Here is a 17,798-nt window from a genome sequence, read left to right on the forward strand (position 1 = left end):
CAGTACCTGGCAAAGAAAAGCTAAGTATACTATGAGTTTGCAACATAGTTGCATTCCATGCTCATACTCATCCGTTCGGTACCTTCAATGCGTACTGTACTAGTACCATGCTTTCCGTATCCGCATTTAGAAAACAAATTACTTGTTAGTTGATTGATTTTCACTTTGTATATGCCATCTTTGCTTGATACCGACTCTTCAAATCTCTATTCATGTTTCTTGCAAGTCGCACCCTTATTCCTAGCCCTTAACTTCTCCCAATTGCCTTGCTCCCTTTTCAATGGACTCATAACGCACAAGGATCTATTTGTGTGCCTTACTTAGTGCATTTGACATTTCATGTCTAAGAGTATAGTCGATTGATCTTTCAATTCTATATGTCCATGTCATGTTAGTTGTGATTGATGAGTGCTTGATCATTCATTCTTTATATACTTTTGTAACCAAATTTGTTAACCAGGTTTTATACTTTTTTAACTCTCTACATAACTAAAGTACATATCCTCATGTGCATCATACCATAGTTCATACATCTAGCATCGCATACCACACCTATATATACCTGACCACCTTGTAGGTGAATTATAAACTCATAAGTTCATACATCTAGCATCGCATGACCACCTTGTAGGTGAATTATAAACTCATAAGTCATATATATATATATATATAAAATTTATATACTCCAATTGAAAAAGTGAACGTACTCAAAGTGCTTATCCCAATGCGTGCTTTGCGTACACGTACCATACACGTACTATACCGCACCTTATCTAAAGTACGCAACCACTATGGTTTGCAAAGTTAGTGCTTTTGATGTCTAGCATGAAGTGTTTTTGATGTTTACTATCCCTTGTATGCTTGGACAAGGAGAATAGTGTGTTGTTTGCCTTCAACTGTTTCAGGTAAACATTGTTAATGGTTGAAAAGCCTGGTTTATATGGTTTTCATACGGGTATGTCCAAGGACAATTGACTAAACCTATGGCATATATTTGCTCGAGGATTTATACATATATGATGGTTTTGTGCATCTATATGGTTATCATTGAGCTAAGTGATTCTTGGGCTTTATATACAACTCTATGGCTCCCTTTATTGGGATGGAGTATCTTTTTGGCTTCCTTTATTTGGGATGCATTTAACTTATGGAACTCATGGATCGAGGATTTTTCTATGGATTTCTATTTGCGGCTGAAATGTGTGTAAAACTATTGGTGGACTTCCTTGATATGTATCTTGATGAACATTGATGACAGAGATTTATGATAGTCTGTGGATGTCATAGTTACAGGGGACGGAAGGGACAGATTGTTGGAACAGAGGGACGCTGAGTCGGGACGGTGCAGCGAAGGGGACGGCAGGGGACGGTCGGACGTCCCCCTGGAGGCGTCCCTCACAAGGACGGGTACGGGGACGGCAGTAGGAACGGGGACGGCTGTGGGGGACGGCACAGTGGGGGGATGCAGGAGCTGTTGCACGTGCAATTGGACTGTTTTTTTTCGCCTGTTTCTAGCCGTTTGCAGGGCCATTTCTAGCCATTTGCCTTGGCCGTTTCTAGCCGTTTGGGAAGGCCTTGAGCCTTTGAGGCTTGGGCCTTCTTCTAACTTAGTAGCTTCCAACTTCCAAGCCTCTCACCCGAGGCCCTACTTTCTACTATCTAGACTCTCTCTCTCTCTCTCTCTCTCTCTCTCTCTCTCTCCCTGAAGCCTCTTGAGTGAGTCTTCCAACTTCCAAGCCTCTAGGCCTCCACTGTGTAGGCTCTCTCTCTCTCTCTCTCTCTCTCTCTCTCTCATAGCTCAAGGCTCAAGCCTCAAGCCATCTTCAACCATGGCATCCTCCTCACGTTCCGGGGCTTCCTGTAGGTAGAAGGACAACGGGATGGACATGGTGGGAGGAGGTTAACTACACCCCATCCGCTCATGGAGGTGGTTCTCGGCCATGGGCATGCAAGCTTTGCCCGTACCGGCGAACGAGTGGCGTCGACAAAGTGCGAGCCCACCTCTTGCATGAGAGTGGGCATGAGGTGAGGTTTTGTACGAATGTCACGCCTGAGAAGAGACGGGAACTTCTTGACAAGCTTGCCGTCTATGAGGCGGTCGAAGCGGCAAGAAGGACACCACGAGTGGTCATGGATCCCGCGACGATGGGGAGAGGAACTCAAGCCTCTACAATGGAGTCATGTGGTGGATCGGAATCATGCACGCCGTCACCTTCACCATCGAGTCGGAATGTTGCTTCATCCATGACGCCAGCACCCTCCATCTCCACGGCCTCTCAACCATTACGTGGCCCACGGTGACAATCTACAATTGGGGAGAATTGGAACCCCAAGTTGAAGGAGGAGGTGGATATGGCGGTGGTCCACTTCTTCTTCCACAACCACATTGCCTTTCAAGCGGCTAGGTAAGTGCAATCGATCATTGCCAATTCATCATTCATGTTTTCATCATCCTAGTCCCATATTCATTAGTAAATTGCTTTCTTGAATAGGTCGGAATACTTTAAGGTCATGGTTAAGAAGATTGGGGAGTATGGCTCAACCTATACATGCCCCCCCTCATCCGAGAGCTTGCGCACTACATTGCTCGAGAAGGAGAAGCGCATTGTAGAGCAAGCGGTCGACAACACAAAGCGGCAGTGGGAGAGGAACGGAGTCTCCCTCGTTGTGGATGGATGGAGTGACACCCGCAAGAGGAGTATTTATGGCGTGGTTGCATATTCCCGCAGAGAGATGTACTTCATCTCATCTCATGATGCATACGGCACTGGGAAGAGCGCGGATGTGCTTGAGGCGGAGTGGGCTACCACCATGGAGATCGTTGGCCCCGAGCATGTAGTGGGCTTTGTTGCAGATGGGGAGCCTTCCAATAGGGCGGCGGGAGCTATCCTCCAAGGTATGTATGGACATGTCACGGTGTCCTTTTGTATGGCTCTTGCCTAAACAACCTCCTCAAGGACATAGTGGCATTGCCATGGATCAGCATGGTCTCCTTTGTCCTCAACCACCAAAGACTTTGGCATGAGTTCAACAAGAGGTCCTCTCTCTCTCTCCTCAAATATTCCGACACCCAGTTTGCCTACAACATTCTCATGTTGGGCCGGTTGAAGGATTGTAGTGGTGCTTTGAGGGGGGTTTTCCTTAGCGACGAGTTTGTCGACATGCAAGAGTCCCATACAAACACTGGCCAAGAGTGTAGGTTACGGGCGGATGACGCCTCTTGGTGGGAGCGTGTGAAGACCACGGATGCTATGGTGAGGCCCATAGTCCACCTCTTGAGGATTGTAGACGCTATGCAACCATGCATAGGCAAGGTCTACGAGGCCATGGATCGCATGATAGAGAAGTTGAAAGACTTCATGGCTGACGAAGACAGATACGAGGAGATCCATGCCTTGTGTCTAGGAAGGTGGAATTCCTACTACTCTCCATTGCATGCAGCAGCTTATGTGGTGGACCCAGAATTCCAAGGCAACAAGCAGGAGAGCGACCGGGAGGTGAGCGCTAGATGGAGGATCATCTTGGACCGTCTTGTGCCTGATGCATCCGTTAGGTGCAAGATCAGGGACCAACTTTCCTTGTACAGATCATTTCATGGCTCCTATGGTTGTCATGATGCACAGATTGACCGCTCCAAAGTTGGTGCTGCTCTATGGTGGGAGGACTTTGGTTCGGATGGACCGGAGCTACAGCAGCTTGCCATCCGTATACTTAGCGAGGCCGTCAGCTCCTCTTGCTTGGAGCAACTTTGGAGTACCTACGGCCACATTGCCTCTAGGAAGAGGAACCGACTTGGGGTAGAGCGTGCCAGTGACCTTGTCTTCGTCAACGCGAACTTGCGAATGCTTTGCAAGAGCGTGGCCAAGAAGGTAGATCCCTTCACCGAGTGGGAGATGAGTCAACAAGAAGAGCAACAAGAGGATGAGATGCAGGAGCAACATGCCAGTGAGGATGAGCTTGATGCTCCTTTGGCACAAGCTACCCATGACCATGAGGCGAGCACTTCACATGGATGATCATTCATGGATCATGATTCATGGGCCTTACTACTTAGCTCTAGCCTCTAGCCTCTAGGCTTTAGCACTTTTTGTCATTGACTTATTTGAGTCCGTCCATGTATTCAGCCTCCTTAAGGCTAGTCCTGACTCTTGAGTCATGACTCATTTTGTATCTACTTTATTATTAATACAATCAACCGTGAACGCCTTCACTCTTTGATTGGCGTATTTTGTTAATATGACTCAAAAGCTTATCATTTTAGGGTAAATTTGTGCTCATTTACTTCCAAAGTAGAATAAGTGTAGAGTAGAAAAACTTTAAAAAAAAAGTATTTTTTGAGTGCCGTTCTCTCCCCCGTCCCCGTTCCCTACTTATGGCCGTCCCCCGTCCCTTGTGACTATGGTGGATGTATACGGATCATATGTGTGGTGCTCATATGGAGTCCAAGAACATAGCACAATGGTTTGTGCATGTGTATGGGTGCTCATATGGAGTTCAATGGCATGGGAGAAGAGTTGAAAGACTCATGAACAAGGTGGTACCGTGATGAACAATGAGTGCTCGTTATTGCAGTTAATGGATTTATGGATTACTTGCCATACAGTTGGCTTTGATTTTTTTTTTGGTAGTTGATCTCTTATTCTAAATTTCTATGGAACAACATAGTTTGCTCACATGCCTGTGCTTGACAAGAACTTGGATTTGGATGAATCTAACATTATGAGATATGCTGAACTCATGGAAGGGTGGTAACCCTGGTGAGTGGTTATGTGAACTCATGGAAGGGCACTTGCTCTGGTGAGTATTGGGATACTGCTTGGGCAGTGCCCGTGGTTACGAGTTTGGACTTTTTCCAGTATGAAAGGAGCTTGGTAGCTACTGAACCTTTGGTATGGCTGTGGTTGGATGTTACATATTGGCAGTGGATTTGCTAGACTTGAAGAGCAGTGCTCTTATGGCTGTGGCTGTGTGACTACAGACTGCGTTGTTACTCACTAGCTTCATGACTGAGCAACACAGAGCTGAGGCTTGATTATATATTTTGGATTATATAGTGCTGAAAGCAGACTTATACAGTTATGGATAATTGCTTATAAGGAGGGGATGTTACCATTTGGCATTTTACCACCTCTGATCAGTGTTTTGGGGGAATCCCACACACAAAACGGAACCAAGGTGAGAACGGGGATTTTCCACAAAAGAAGGGAGATGCTCAGGGAAAAAAGCATTTCTTTGAAGGTGTTAGGTGTTTACATCGATATTTGAAGCTTGGGCACTTATGGGCACCCTGCATGAACATGTGGGCCAGCTTGTTGGGCCTACAAAGACAATAAAGCTGGGTGCCCACTTTTGAGATATATTTTTATACCATAAAGGGCCAACTTTTGTCATTTATAGAGACTTTGGCTAAAGAAATAAAAAGTTTGGATATCTTTAGCAAGGAGAGCCACTTTTGGAAAAAAAGGGAAAAGCATAAGCCATATTTTTAGAGCTGGCTGACTCAGCTAAAAGGGGGGCTGGGGCTGAGGTGTGGAGCAAGGAGCTGCTCTTTTGTTTGGACACGCACAGGAGATTGCTGGCCGGCAGGAGTAGATGTTCTCTCTCTTTCTCTTGCCCATAAACAGGTTGGCAGCAGCAAGCTTCTCTCTCTTTAGTGATTTGGATGGGCTGGCTACAGAAGAGACCATCTCTCTCTCTCTCTCTCTCTCTCTTATGCACAATACTGGCCTGCTGCAGTGAGCTGTTTTCCTGCTTTCACACGCACAGTACTGGCCGTACAGCAGCACTGTTTTTTTCTTTCTCAACTAGTTGCTCCAGTGCTGGCCGTACAGCAGCACTATTCTCCTCTCTGCTGGTCGCCCTCACAACAGGCCGTACAGCAGCTGATTTATGTGCTCTTCCAGTGGGCTGCTCTCTCTTTGGTGGTCTGCACAAGCTGGCTACAAGTGGGCTGCTTGGGGCAGATTTGGGGTTGTTTATGGCTGTGTATGGGACTGTTATAGAGCTGTTTTCATGAGATGATTTGGCTCGGTGACTGAGCTATCCTGGAGATTTCATGGACTGCTTTATGGTGATTCAAGACATGTGGTTCGACTGTTTTTACGGAGCAGATCTGGTTTGATTTGAAGGCTGAAGACTAAGGCTCTCTGTCCTTGTGAAGATTCAAGACATGTGGCTCGACTGTTTTTACGGAGCAGATCTGGTTTGATTTGAAGGCTGAAGACAAGGCTCTTTGGCCTTGTGAAGAGGGCTTGGACATAGTCTCATGTGAGCTTTGTGGAAAGCTACCCAGGACATGTGGACAATCAGCACCCTCACGTTGGATTTCTTATAAGAACTTCTAAGTAATAGAGAAGTTTCCTTGGGGGGGTGGGGCGGCGGGGGGGGTGGCGGCGTTCTGGCTCAGTGTGTTGTCCATAAATTTTGTGGCTGTCTGCTGTTATACTCTGTTTGCACTTGAAATGTTTTTCTAGTCCGGGTCTTTGCCTTGCTTTCGGTGACACACATAATACGGCTTGATTAACCATAATCTTTTTGCCTAAAACATCCTTTGACTAAGTGCATATAGTAAGTCTATACACTTATGCCAAGTGTCACTAGTACTGTAAGTGTAAGTACTAAGGTTTCTAACTCTTTTATTTTCTAACATAAGTGTATGTGTTCTACTTGTGTGCATATGTGTACCGACAATTTGTTTAATAATAATAATTTATGTATTCATTTAATATGTGAGACAAGGTTTTGGTTTTTCTTTTTTCTAAATTTTTATGATTTAATATTTTTTAGTTAAAAATAACCAAATTATAATAAAAAGTACAAATCAAGGCAAAATTTTTTATGTTTTTTTAATAGTTTTAATATGAAAATGATTCAAAATAAAATTTAAAAAAACTAGAAAATAATTATAAAAGCAACCTTAATGTTTTATACCCCCAAACCCCTTAACACATTTACCACTATTAAATGTGCATATGTCTCATATGCAATCTGGACAGCCGTAGGTGCCACATGGCAGTCTGCAATTGGACAGCAAGTCGGCCAGCAGATATGAGGTTGTGAAGCAGACCTAAAACAGGCCGACAGCAATAAAGCTGGCCAACCAGCACATAGGGTGCATATATATACGTGCATGGGATTTCATCATTTCCCATCTGCATGCCTCTCAGTGATCGAGCCTACATAACGTCTCTTTTCAGTACAGGCTAGTCCAGGAGATTTACACTAGTGTGTGGGCTGTGATTTGACATTCTCAGCCATCTTTCTTTTTGTACACAATACAGACAATAGTGTAGGACTTGTGTGTGCTTTATGTGTGATTCATCTGCACTCTTTTCTCTCTGTGAACTTGCTTGATTTCTATCTTTGGTCCAAACCTAGGACCCAGGTCCAACTGGATTTTTGGGCACTCCACTGTTAAGAGTGAGCTGGAACTGTGGCTGCACAGATGTCTGAGGGTGGAGCATTGATTTGTTGAGATTTTCAGGTTTTTGCTGGTGTAGAATATGCACTGTTGTGACACTCATAATTCTTTCAGGAGATCGGCAATTAGTACACTATTTGGAGTGATATTCAATTTTTGAATTACTGGATAGTTTACGTCAGCTCTTTTTAACTATGTTTTCAGAAAGTGGAAGCAGCTCTTGGAAAGGGTATCCAGTCTTCCCGATCAGGTTTAGTTACTGAAGACGACCCTGAATATCAGCTAATTGTGGACTGCAACATGCTCTCTGCTGACATTGAAAACGAAATAATCATTATTCACAATTTCATCCGTGACAAGTACAGACTGAAGTTTCCGGAGCTAGAATCCCTTGTTCTCCACCCTATTGATTACTCTAGAGTTGTGAAAAAGATAGGGAATGAGATGGACCTTACCCTTGTTGACCTTGAAGGGCTCCTCCCATCAGCCACCATCATGGTGGTCTCTGTCACAGCGTCCACGACTACTGGGAAGCCCCTCTCAGAAGAGAATTTGGAGAAAACGCTGGAGGCATGTGAAAGGGCCTTAGCTCTCGATGATGCAAAGAAGAAAGTGCTGGATTTTGTGGAGAGTAGGATGGGCTACATCGCACCGAATTTGTCTGCCATCGTAGGGAGTGCTGTGGCTGCCAAGTTGATGGGTGTTGCAGGCGGTCTTGTGGCTTTAGCGAAGATGCCAGCTTGCAACGTGCAAATTCTTGGGGCGAAGAAGAAAACACTGGCTGGATTTTCGACTGCCTCAGCTTCGCCGCACACTGGCTTTGTCCTTCAAACGGAGGTGGTCCAAAGCACCCCTCCTGCTCTAAGAACACGTGCATGCCGGCTGGTAGCAGGCAAAGCCACATTAGCAGCCCGTGTTGATGCTACAAGGGGAGATCCCACTGGAAAATCTGGGCGAGATTTGAGGGAAGAGATACGGAAGAAAATTGAAAAGTGGCAGGAGCCGCCACCACCAAAGCAGCCCAAACCTCTCCCAGTACCAGATTCTGACCCGAAGAAGAAGCGTGGTGGTCGCAGGCTCAGGAAAATGAAGGAGAGGTAAGAGTTTGTGAATTTGCTTTTATAATATATGGACCTTTTCGTGTGCGTCTTGTTTTCCCCACAATGACCGTCTTTCATTGTCTCTCGCTTTCTGCAGATATGCGTTGACTGATATGCGAAAATTAGCAAATCGAATGCAGTTTGGAGTCGCAGAGGAAAGCTCATTAGGTAAATACATTGTCAAATGGGTGCGTTCTGGTTGGTTAGTTTTCACTCGCATCAAGGGCTACTGATCAGGTCTTTTTCTCCTTCGTTTTTGGGCAGGAGATGGATTGGGTGAAGGCTATGGAATGCTTGGACAGGCAGGCAGTGGGAAGCTTCGGGTTTCGATGGGACAAAGCAAGCTTGCTGCCAAAGCAGCAAAAAAGTAAGCACATGATCAATTCTGAAAGGAAAAAACATTTTAAAATGATATTGTTGTGGGGGATTATCTGATTCAAAAAATTATCCTCGGCAGGTTTAAAGAGAAGAGTTATGGAAGCAGTGGTGCTACATCAGGCTTGACATCCAGCTTAGCATTTACACCTGTGCAGGTTTGTATTTCACAATTTTCATATAATAATTCTCATGCAGACTTTGATCTTGTACCTCGATTGTGGTGGGTATCTTGTGGTCACGTGAGAGATACTACAAAGGGGGATGCATCTGTTTATGGAGCATCATGGTCGTGTGTGTGTGTGCACAAGTGCGTGGGTGGGCGGGCGGGCGAGCATGTGTACATGTCTGGTCCATTTTTGTAGGGTTGCATATAATACACAGATGCATCTAAGCATTTTAATGTTGGTTATGCCAGGGAATTGAGCTTACAAATCCTCAAGCTCATGCAGCTTTGCTGGGTAGCGGTACCCAGAGCACTTATTTCTCAGAAACAGGGACCTTTTCAAAGATCAAGCGCACCTGAATTTGTGTGAGGAAGCTTTATACATGCTGCTGCATCTTCACCATGCTATTTAGGCTTGTAAATAACATTCACTCCTCAAGTTACTAATGCTATTAGCCCAGAAAAAGCTACAGAAGATAATTTGACTTGTATATTTGAGAGCGTGAATGGCCCTCTTTATGGACTCGAGTTGTGCTTTTGGATAATGCTTTTGTGTAGGATGCAGTCAGCTGTACAGAAAAGCCTTATCTGATGAGATTGGCACTGTGTGGGGTGTGCTGCCGAGGGATGCAGGTACACTTATTATGAGTGGTAGCTACTCCTTTTGAGGATGACAACTAGAAACCACTCCTGGATGGAACTTTCGAGAACTAATGTTTGCCAAATGACCACAATTTGTTCATGGATAGGCGTTTGTATATTTATTGGCACCTTGGAAAAGTGGGTACACAGGATTCTCCATGATGGTGCACCCTTTTGCCCCCCTCTTTCAAAGTAACTCAATATCATGTATTTTGCTTACAAAATTATCATTTTGGTTGAACTTGTAACTGAAGTGTAATGGTTTATTTGGTTTGATAGCTAATGCGTTGTTTAGTCAAATAATTTCATGTATAGAGTTAAAAGTGCGAGCACTATACTGTCAATGAGAACTGAGCATGGTGGTATGCAGTGGTTTCAAGGTGTTGTCAAGGTAGTAAATTTTGTAAGCATACTATAGAAGCTCATCGGTCATTATCTTTGCGACATTCAGATCAGGAACCTTGTTGAGAGAATTCCTAAAATTGAGAGAATTCCTTCAACCACTCTCGTGCCTTGTCTTCCTGTTATCTTGTGCTAGCCACCATGAGCAGCTTATTGTGTAGAGGAAGAGCAAGGCTGGCCTTGGTAGTCTGTGTCTACCCTTGACTCTCTCTCAGTATGATGTGGATCCTACGAGTGTATGCAATCAGGTGAAATGTGCATCGGCCAGGCTGCAAACTTGGCTAAGATAATGTGATGTAGGATGGAGGGTGTATTGCAGGGTAAGACATGACAGCATCATAATCTGTAGTCCTGTTACGAATCTGGTTGAGGGAGCACTATGCGTTGCTGCTCGATTCACAATTAAAACTAATATGAAAAAAAACAAAACTTGAGCAGTGGATGGATTTACATTGCCATATATAGGATGGAGTAAGTCCTTGCATCAGCACATGGGGTCTAGTGCACTAAAATAAATGTAGAATGATATCATGTTGAGAAACTAGTTATCATTGATGTTATATTTTTTGCTTCAAGCTGGGAATGCACAGCACGGTAATAAATGAACAATAGAGCTGCTTGATTCTAAGACTTACAATAAACATGATTTCTTGAATTTCGAAATATCTAGACTGAAGAATATCCATGATTGTCCCATGAGGAAGGTGGGTTTGTGCAGCTAAATCTCTAGAGTGGAGCTTTGTCTCATTGTTTTGGTGATGACCATATATCTCTTGAGAGTAGAGTGATTATATATTAAACCTCAGATCATATATATAGTATATTGCATTAAGAGATCCAAGATCCTCAGTCCAGTAGGCATAACAAATTAAGAAATAATTCACAGGTTAGTTTGAGTTGAAGCATGGTAATAACAAAATTCAGAAGTTATTGGAGTCCGTCGTGATCTATGCTTACATGAAGCCATAGACTTGGCAAGATCAATAAAATATGTTCGACATTGGCTCGATAGAAAAGTTTTTGGCTAGATTTATAGATGCATTTATATATGCAAGGAGAAAAAATATAAAGATAATATGGTGGGCTTGTTCTACCCTAGGGTCATAATTGTTTGCAACAATAATCACCTTATTTACAGGCCTTGTAAAGTATGTGTGGCAAATGGCAGTCAAGGCTAATCTAGATAGCTCACCACTTACCCTGGTTTTGTTATGCATGTATCTATCCCAGAAGTATAAATATTGGTTTTATATGTTTACAACCTTAATTAAGTAACAATAAAGTGATCATAGGTTAGCAATTGTTTACCTGACTAAGCTTAGTTAGAGATGCAACTTAACTCCTCGGTATATGTCAACTTCACAAGTAATGTGGCACTAGTACACCATACCAAGCAGCCTCTCAAGCTTATATAGAGAACTAAACTTGTTGCTCTCCCATTTAGCTCATGCAGCTACGATGATTATAAAGAGGAACTTGTCTTTCAAATACATGAGAGCCTGTCACCTATGTAATTGCCTTACGGATTTCATGGAACTTCTTAAGTACTGTTAAGGTATACACACATGCTTCCTGTTATAGTCTTCTCAATGTTAGATAGCTTAATCCATAAGCTTTAGGAAAACTGTCATTGACAAGAAAGAGGCCCTCTTGTGCAACTCTGTTAGAGGTCTTGAAAAAGTAAGCGAAGGGCGCGACGGCAATGTCCACAAGGCCGATGAATGGCCACTCATTGCGGGCCACGTGGGCCAATTGGGAGTCGAGGATAACAAGGCGTTCCATGAGATCGACCTTGGCTTTCTCTCGAGCGGCGGGGTCGGGCCCCCTGGCAATGCGATAGCTGGGATAGAACTGTCAATCAGAGAGTTAGGGAGGAGGATTAGACTAAGGTGAATAACAAATCATTATAATTAATCTTAGCTTCAGGGTTTAATTTTTGCATAATCACCACCTTGTCTACGAAGTCTGCCCAGAAGCGTGCAGTCGCACGTGGATTAAACCATCACATACATCAATCAATTTCAATGAAGACAATTTCAATCATCCTGAGCCAACACGTGTGTGCTGACAGAAATGTCAATTTACATAAGCTTTATAGACCAATGACCAAGTTTTCTTTTCGGCATGCCTTTGTAAGAGGAAGCCTTAGTGCTAAGCACATTACTACAAAAAGACCAATTCTTGGAATATCTTCAGGCTAGGCTAACATTGTTCATTATATATTAGCGCTTGTCTTCGAAGGGTAGGAACCTGCCCCTTGGATTTTTTTTAAAAAAAAAGAGTTCACACACTGACTCCACCACGGCAAACACTTTTTTTCTTAAAACTTAACATTTTGCGTAACTAACATCTGTCGAACCTCCAAACTATGTCCCAAACCTCTAAATTCTTACCATGCTACCACATAGCAGCCTCATGAAACTCATGAAACTCTTCTTTATATAATATAGAGAAGGGGGGTTTTATATCCATGATAATTAGCTTCTTTTCCTCATCAACAATAAGGCAAGGAGGGGTAAGGAGAGAATCCCACCATGACTAGTGACATCGCCATGCTCTGTAGAAGATACTAGGATTGTGGTTAATCATGCTCTATATTTTCAACTACGATTATATATATCGATAAGTTTAAACCATTAGTAGTTAAGAGGGGTTTCATGTGTATAAGAAGGCTTATGAGTGTGGATTATGCATATAGTAAGATTAAGGAGAGAAGTCATGGGGCATGCAAGATGAATTCATATGAGTGTGGAAGTAAATATGAATTTATATGATTTTGTGGTATGTGTCTAGTAGGTACATAAGAGAAGAAGATAAATTTGCAAATATCTTGGAAGTGCAATTCAGAATAGCGGGACGACATTTTGCTACAATGTAATTGCTCACAAGGTTCTCCAAGTAGGACTACACTAGGCAACGTTGTTTGATGACACCATTGAATTTGTAAATAAATGTGAGGAATGTTAGAGACTTGTTGTACCATAGCAAAAAGATCGAATTCCCTCACACTAGTCACAGTCACATGACCCTTTAAGAATCAAGGAATCGAACTTGTGTGACCAATCAATCTTCCCACATGACGAAACAATGCACTGACACTACATTATTATGGTTATAGAGACTATCTCTCAATGGGTGTAGAAGCCAAGGCCTCAAGGAAAGTGTACGCCGTACCATAAAAAATTTCTTGAATGAGCAAGTCATTTCTAGATTTGGTTGCCCATTATAATTGGTAAGTGAAAATGATTAGGAACATAAGCTTAAGCCGATGTGCTTTGGGCCTACCGACAAATGCCTTACAAAGTTGCAACTAGATACACACCACTCCAATTAGCATATGAAGTAGACGCAATGATGCTAATGGAATAGCACATTATGCCAAATTTGAGGATTGCCAAATCAGTGAACAACTAACCAAAAATGCAAGCTAAAAGGTTGATTTACCTTGAGAAACTAGATGAAACCAAACTTGTAGCATCACATAGGTTTGATGTTTGAGAAGTTTTATAGGAAAAATGGTTTAACAAAAATGTCAAAAATAATGAATTTCAGGAAGCAAACCCAATCCTTATGTTGGGGTTAGTTCAAATAAGAAAAAGAAAGTAAAATATTGGGTATGGGAAGTTCACTCCACAAGGCTCAGTGAGAATTGAAACCATTGATTGTTGAAATGGAAGGATACATTAATGGTAATAAATTGAAAATTGTATTATGGATCCTTGACCCAAGATATGCTAGTCTAAGTGTTGAGATATCGAGCTCTAGTGAGGCGGTGGACACTGATGACCCGCCTGGGGGATAGGCCCCACACTTACACCACTGGCATGGTTGGTGAGATATTGGGTGATATGCAGCTAGTGGGATGACAGGCTGTGTGACAGCCATTCTAGAGACTGGCATAGTTATAGCGCCAGCTCATTTAGTCGGGTTCACACTATAGAGAACCCGTGTATGTATTGGTTGAGTACCTTTCATATTATGTGTACTCTTATCTTGTATATGGAGTGTTGTGTTGAGTGAAGAAGAAGAAGATATTCAGCCTCTCACCTTGTGTGTTCTCTATTAGGGTTTTGTGAGTGTGTGTGTGCTTGCAAGAGCTCAAGCTCTCTTCCCCCTGCATCTTTTCATGGTATCAAAGCCTGGTTCGTGCACTAAGGGGGCTGAGCTGCAAGCAAGAGAACCACAGGAAGCGGTACGAGGGTAAGAGCTTCACCCCTATTTGTGTTGGTGACTACACCCTTGTCGGGAGCTCTACGAGAGGCACATGCAAACGATCTCTGATTGAGGAGCTTTCTTCGTAGGAGTAAAGCTATAGGGCAACTATACCGTCCTATTGGACAATATTTTCTGGGCCGAAAAAGCGTTTCGGGCGCGTCTGGACCTCCATTTTTCAGAAAGCAGGCGATTTCGAGCACTGCGGGTAAGTCATCGATTCTCTGTAGTACTCTGTTTTAAGAACTGCAGGAAGACAGATTGACTGTGCAGACACTGTGGGTGCTGCGAAGAGGTCAACAGTTGCCATTGGGTGTATGTATGTACATTGAAGTCACTGGTTGTGACATTTGAGAGTACTACAGTACCGCTGTGCAGAAATACATCAGTTTGTGCAGGACAAACCAGAGTGCTTTTTTGGTAAAATTGTGTATTTGGCAAGATGTCAAATGATGGGATAACCCAGATTGTGGCTGAGAAGCGTGAAAGAATAACTTCCATGCTTGGAGGTTCAGGTTGACGAATTTCCTGATGGGAAAGTGCTATTGGGACTACATACAAGGTGAGCATGAAGAGGCACCGGAGATACCGGACATAAATCCGACTGCTGCAGATGTGAAGGAGTTTAAAGACTGGAACCAAGGAGCCAAGAAAGTTATGTATTGGCTCTCCATTAGTATACAGGACACCATGATTGGGCACATTCAGGATGCCAAGTCCCCCAAGGAGGCGTGGGACACCTTGGTAAAACTCTATGAAACAAATACCAAGGCACGTAAGATATAGTTGAAGAATGAACTTTATACTGTGGAGAAAAAGAGCATGTCTGTGAATGACTATGCATTGAAGATAAAGAGCATTGTGGAATCCCTTGCATCTATTGGTGTGTCAGTAGATGATGATGATGATGATAAGGTGGAGGTCTGTCTACGTGGTCTCGGGCCACAATACAAGGTGTTCAAGACGTCTATTCAGACTCGGGAAAACATTCCCAACTTTACAGATTTGGTGTCTATGCTGATTATAGAAGAGAAGAGCTTGGGTGAAGACCAATAGTCTTCACAAAACAAAAACAGTTCAGAGCAACATGCCTTCTACACAAGTTCAGGAAGAGGACGAGGTAGAGGAGGCCGTGGACGCGGTCAAGGAGGTGGCCGAACAGGTAATCAAAATTATGGACAGCAGCAGCAGCAGCAACAGTCCCAGAATACACAACAACAACAACAACAACAATAACAACACACAGGTGGAAGAGGAAAATTCAGAGGCAGGGGGAGTCAAAGAGGCCGTGGAAATTGGCAAAGGCAGTATAATGATGCACGTGAATGCTATTATTGTGGTAAGCCTTAGTGGCTCAGATATGAGCCTTGATGAGGAGCTTGGGATCCCAGCTATGAGAACACCTGGTGTAAAGAAGGCTATGGAAGCCATGAATGAAAAGCTGCGAAGATCTGGGAGAGTGAAAAATCCTGTGCAGAGATTTACCTATGATGGTTATGTGATGATAGTTATGTGGCACATCACTATGCATATATGGCAAAGGTTGTGCAAGTTGTTGAGCCCACATGCATTGATGAGGCTGTTGGAAATGTGTGTTGGGAGCAAGCTATGGATGAGGAGATGGATGCACTATATCGAAATGAGACTTGGGATTTAGTGCAATTGCCTGAAGGCAAGAAAGCCATTGGATGCAAGTGGGTGTACAAAGTAAAACATAACAGTGATGGAAGCATAAACAGGTACAAGGCTAGATTGGTAGAGCGAAAGGATATGCGCAGACATATGGCATTGATTATGAGGAAACTTTCAGCCCAGTTGCCAAGATAGCAACAGTGAGAGTTGTGATAGCAGTGGCTGCGTCAAAGCAATGGTCTTTACATCAGATGGATGTAAAGAATGCATTCTTGCATGGGGATTTGCAAGAAGAGGTGTATATGTTGCAGCCACCTGGTTATGAGGATGTGAGTCATCCTGAGCATGTTTGCAGGTTGAAGAAAGCCTTGTATGGCTTAAAACAAGCACCAAGAGCATGGTCTGACAAGATTTTTGAATATCTTGTCACGATTGGCTTTCATGTAGCCAATGCAGATTTCTCGTTGTATGTGAGACATGGTGATAGAGGGGTTGTGCTTGTTGTCATCTATGTAGATGACTTGATCATTACGGGGGACCATGATGCAGAGATCTTTGATGTAAAGATCTTGCTTAGACAGAAGTTCGAGATGAAGGATCTAGGGGAGCTCAGATATTTCTTGGGCATTGAGGTGATTAGGTCACCACATGGTATTGGATTACTGCAGAGACAGTATGGCTTGGACATGTTGTCCAAGTATGGTATGACAGGCTGTAAGCCTATCTCAGTGCCATTGGATCAGAATGGCAAGTTGAGTGCAGATTCAGGAGAGATTTTGGAGGATCCTACTATGTATAGGTGCATAGTAGGAAGCTTGATATACATGATGATCACCAGGCCAGATTTGAGCTATGCTGTTGGGTTGGTGAGTCAGTTTATGCAGGTTCCACGGAAACCGCATTTGGATGCATTGAGACGCATACTGAGGTATGTGAGGTCTACTTTGCATTATGGACTATTCTATGAGACTGGGATAGAGATATGTGTACATGGGTACACAGATGCTGATTGGGCTAGTAGTATCTCAGATAGAAGATCTACCAGTGGATTCATGTTTTCTTTGGGAAGTGCTGCTGTGACTTGGAGTAGCAAGAAGCAGCCTACGGTTGCTCTATCTAGTACTACAGTGGCCGAGTACAGAGGAGCTGCTATGGCAGCATGTGAGGTAGCTTGATTGAGAAAGCTACTTGCAGATTTGGGTCTATCAGTGGATAGACAAGTTGTCATTTTCTGTGACAACATTAGCAGTATACAGTTGGCCAGGAACCCAGTTTTTCATGCTCGCACGAAGCATATAGAGGTCCACTACCATTTCATCAGAGAGGAGGTCTTGGCAGGAGACCTTGACCTTGTTTATGTCAGCACAGAGGATTAGGTAGCTGACATCTTCACCAAAGCATTGGGTACAGAGAAGCTCCGTAGATTCAGGGCTTCACTTGGTGTACATGAGATGGAGTTGAGCTCGTGGGGGAGTGTTGAGATATCGAGCTCTAGTGAGGCGGTGGACACTAATGACCCGCCTGGGGGATAGGCCCCACACTTACACCACTGGCATGGTTGGTGAGATATTGGGTGATATGCGGCCAGTGGGATGACAGGCTGTGTGACAGCCATTCTAGAGACTGGCATAGTTATAGCGCCAGCTCATTTAGTTCGGTTCACACTATAGAGAACCCGTGTATGTATTGGTTGAGTACCTTTCATATTATGTGTACTCTTATCTTGTATATGGAGTGTTGAGTGTTGAGTGAAGAAGAAGAAGATATTCAGCCTCTCACCTTGTGTGTTCTCTTCCCCCTGCATCTTTTCACTAAGTACACACAAGAAAAGGCTATAAAAATCAGAAAC

At 43.5% G+C, this 17,798-nt stretch overlaps 1 protein-coding gene across 6 annotated transcripts in view; it reads left to right on the forward strand.

Moving 5' to 3' along the window:
* The window catches only part of EMB1220 (pre-mRNA processing ribonucleoprotein binding region-containing protein), a 50,714-nt gene extending 40,763 nt beyond the window's left edge, over window positions 1-9,951 (forward strand). For 2 of the 6 annotated variants that reach the window (XM_086801467.1, XM_086801470.1), the window contains exons 4-9: window positions 7,625-8,517; window positions 8,618-8,688; window positions 8,785-8,887; window positions 8,978-9,053; window positions 9,314-9,427; window positions 9,620-9,951. In XM_086801467.1, coding sequence (XP_086657593.1) covers window positions 7,625-8,517; window positions 8,618-8,688; window positions 8,785-8,887; window positions 8,978-9,053; window positions 9,314-9,421 — 1,251 coding nt within the window. In that variant the 3' untranslated portion in view covers window positions 9,422-9,427; window positions 9,620-9,951. Of the gene's footprint in view, window positions 1-7,624; window positions 8,518-8,617; window positions 8,689-8,784; window positions 8,888-8,977; window positions 9,054-9,313 lie in introns of all 6 variants that reach the window. The other 4 variants (XM_086801466.1, XM_086801469.1, XR_015266485.1 and 1 more) reach the window with 3 other exon arrangements.
* Window positions 9,952-17,798: the final 7,847 nt, after the last annotated feature.

The sequence above is a fragment of the Cibotium barometz genome, chromosome 8 (assembly GCF_041138505.1).
Source record: "Cibotium barometz isolate CiBa-2024 chromosome 8, ASM4113850v1, whole genome shotgun sequence".
NCBI classification, from domain to species: domain Eukaryota; kingdom Viridiplantae; phylum Streptophyta; class Polypodiopsida; order Cyatheales; family Cibotiaceae; genus Cibotium; species Cibotium barometz.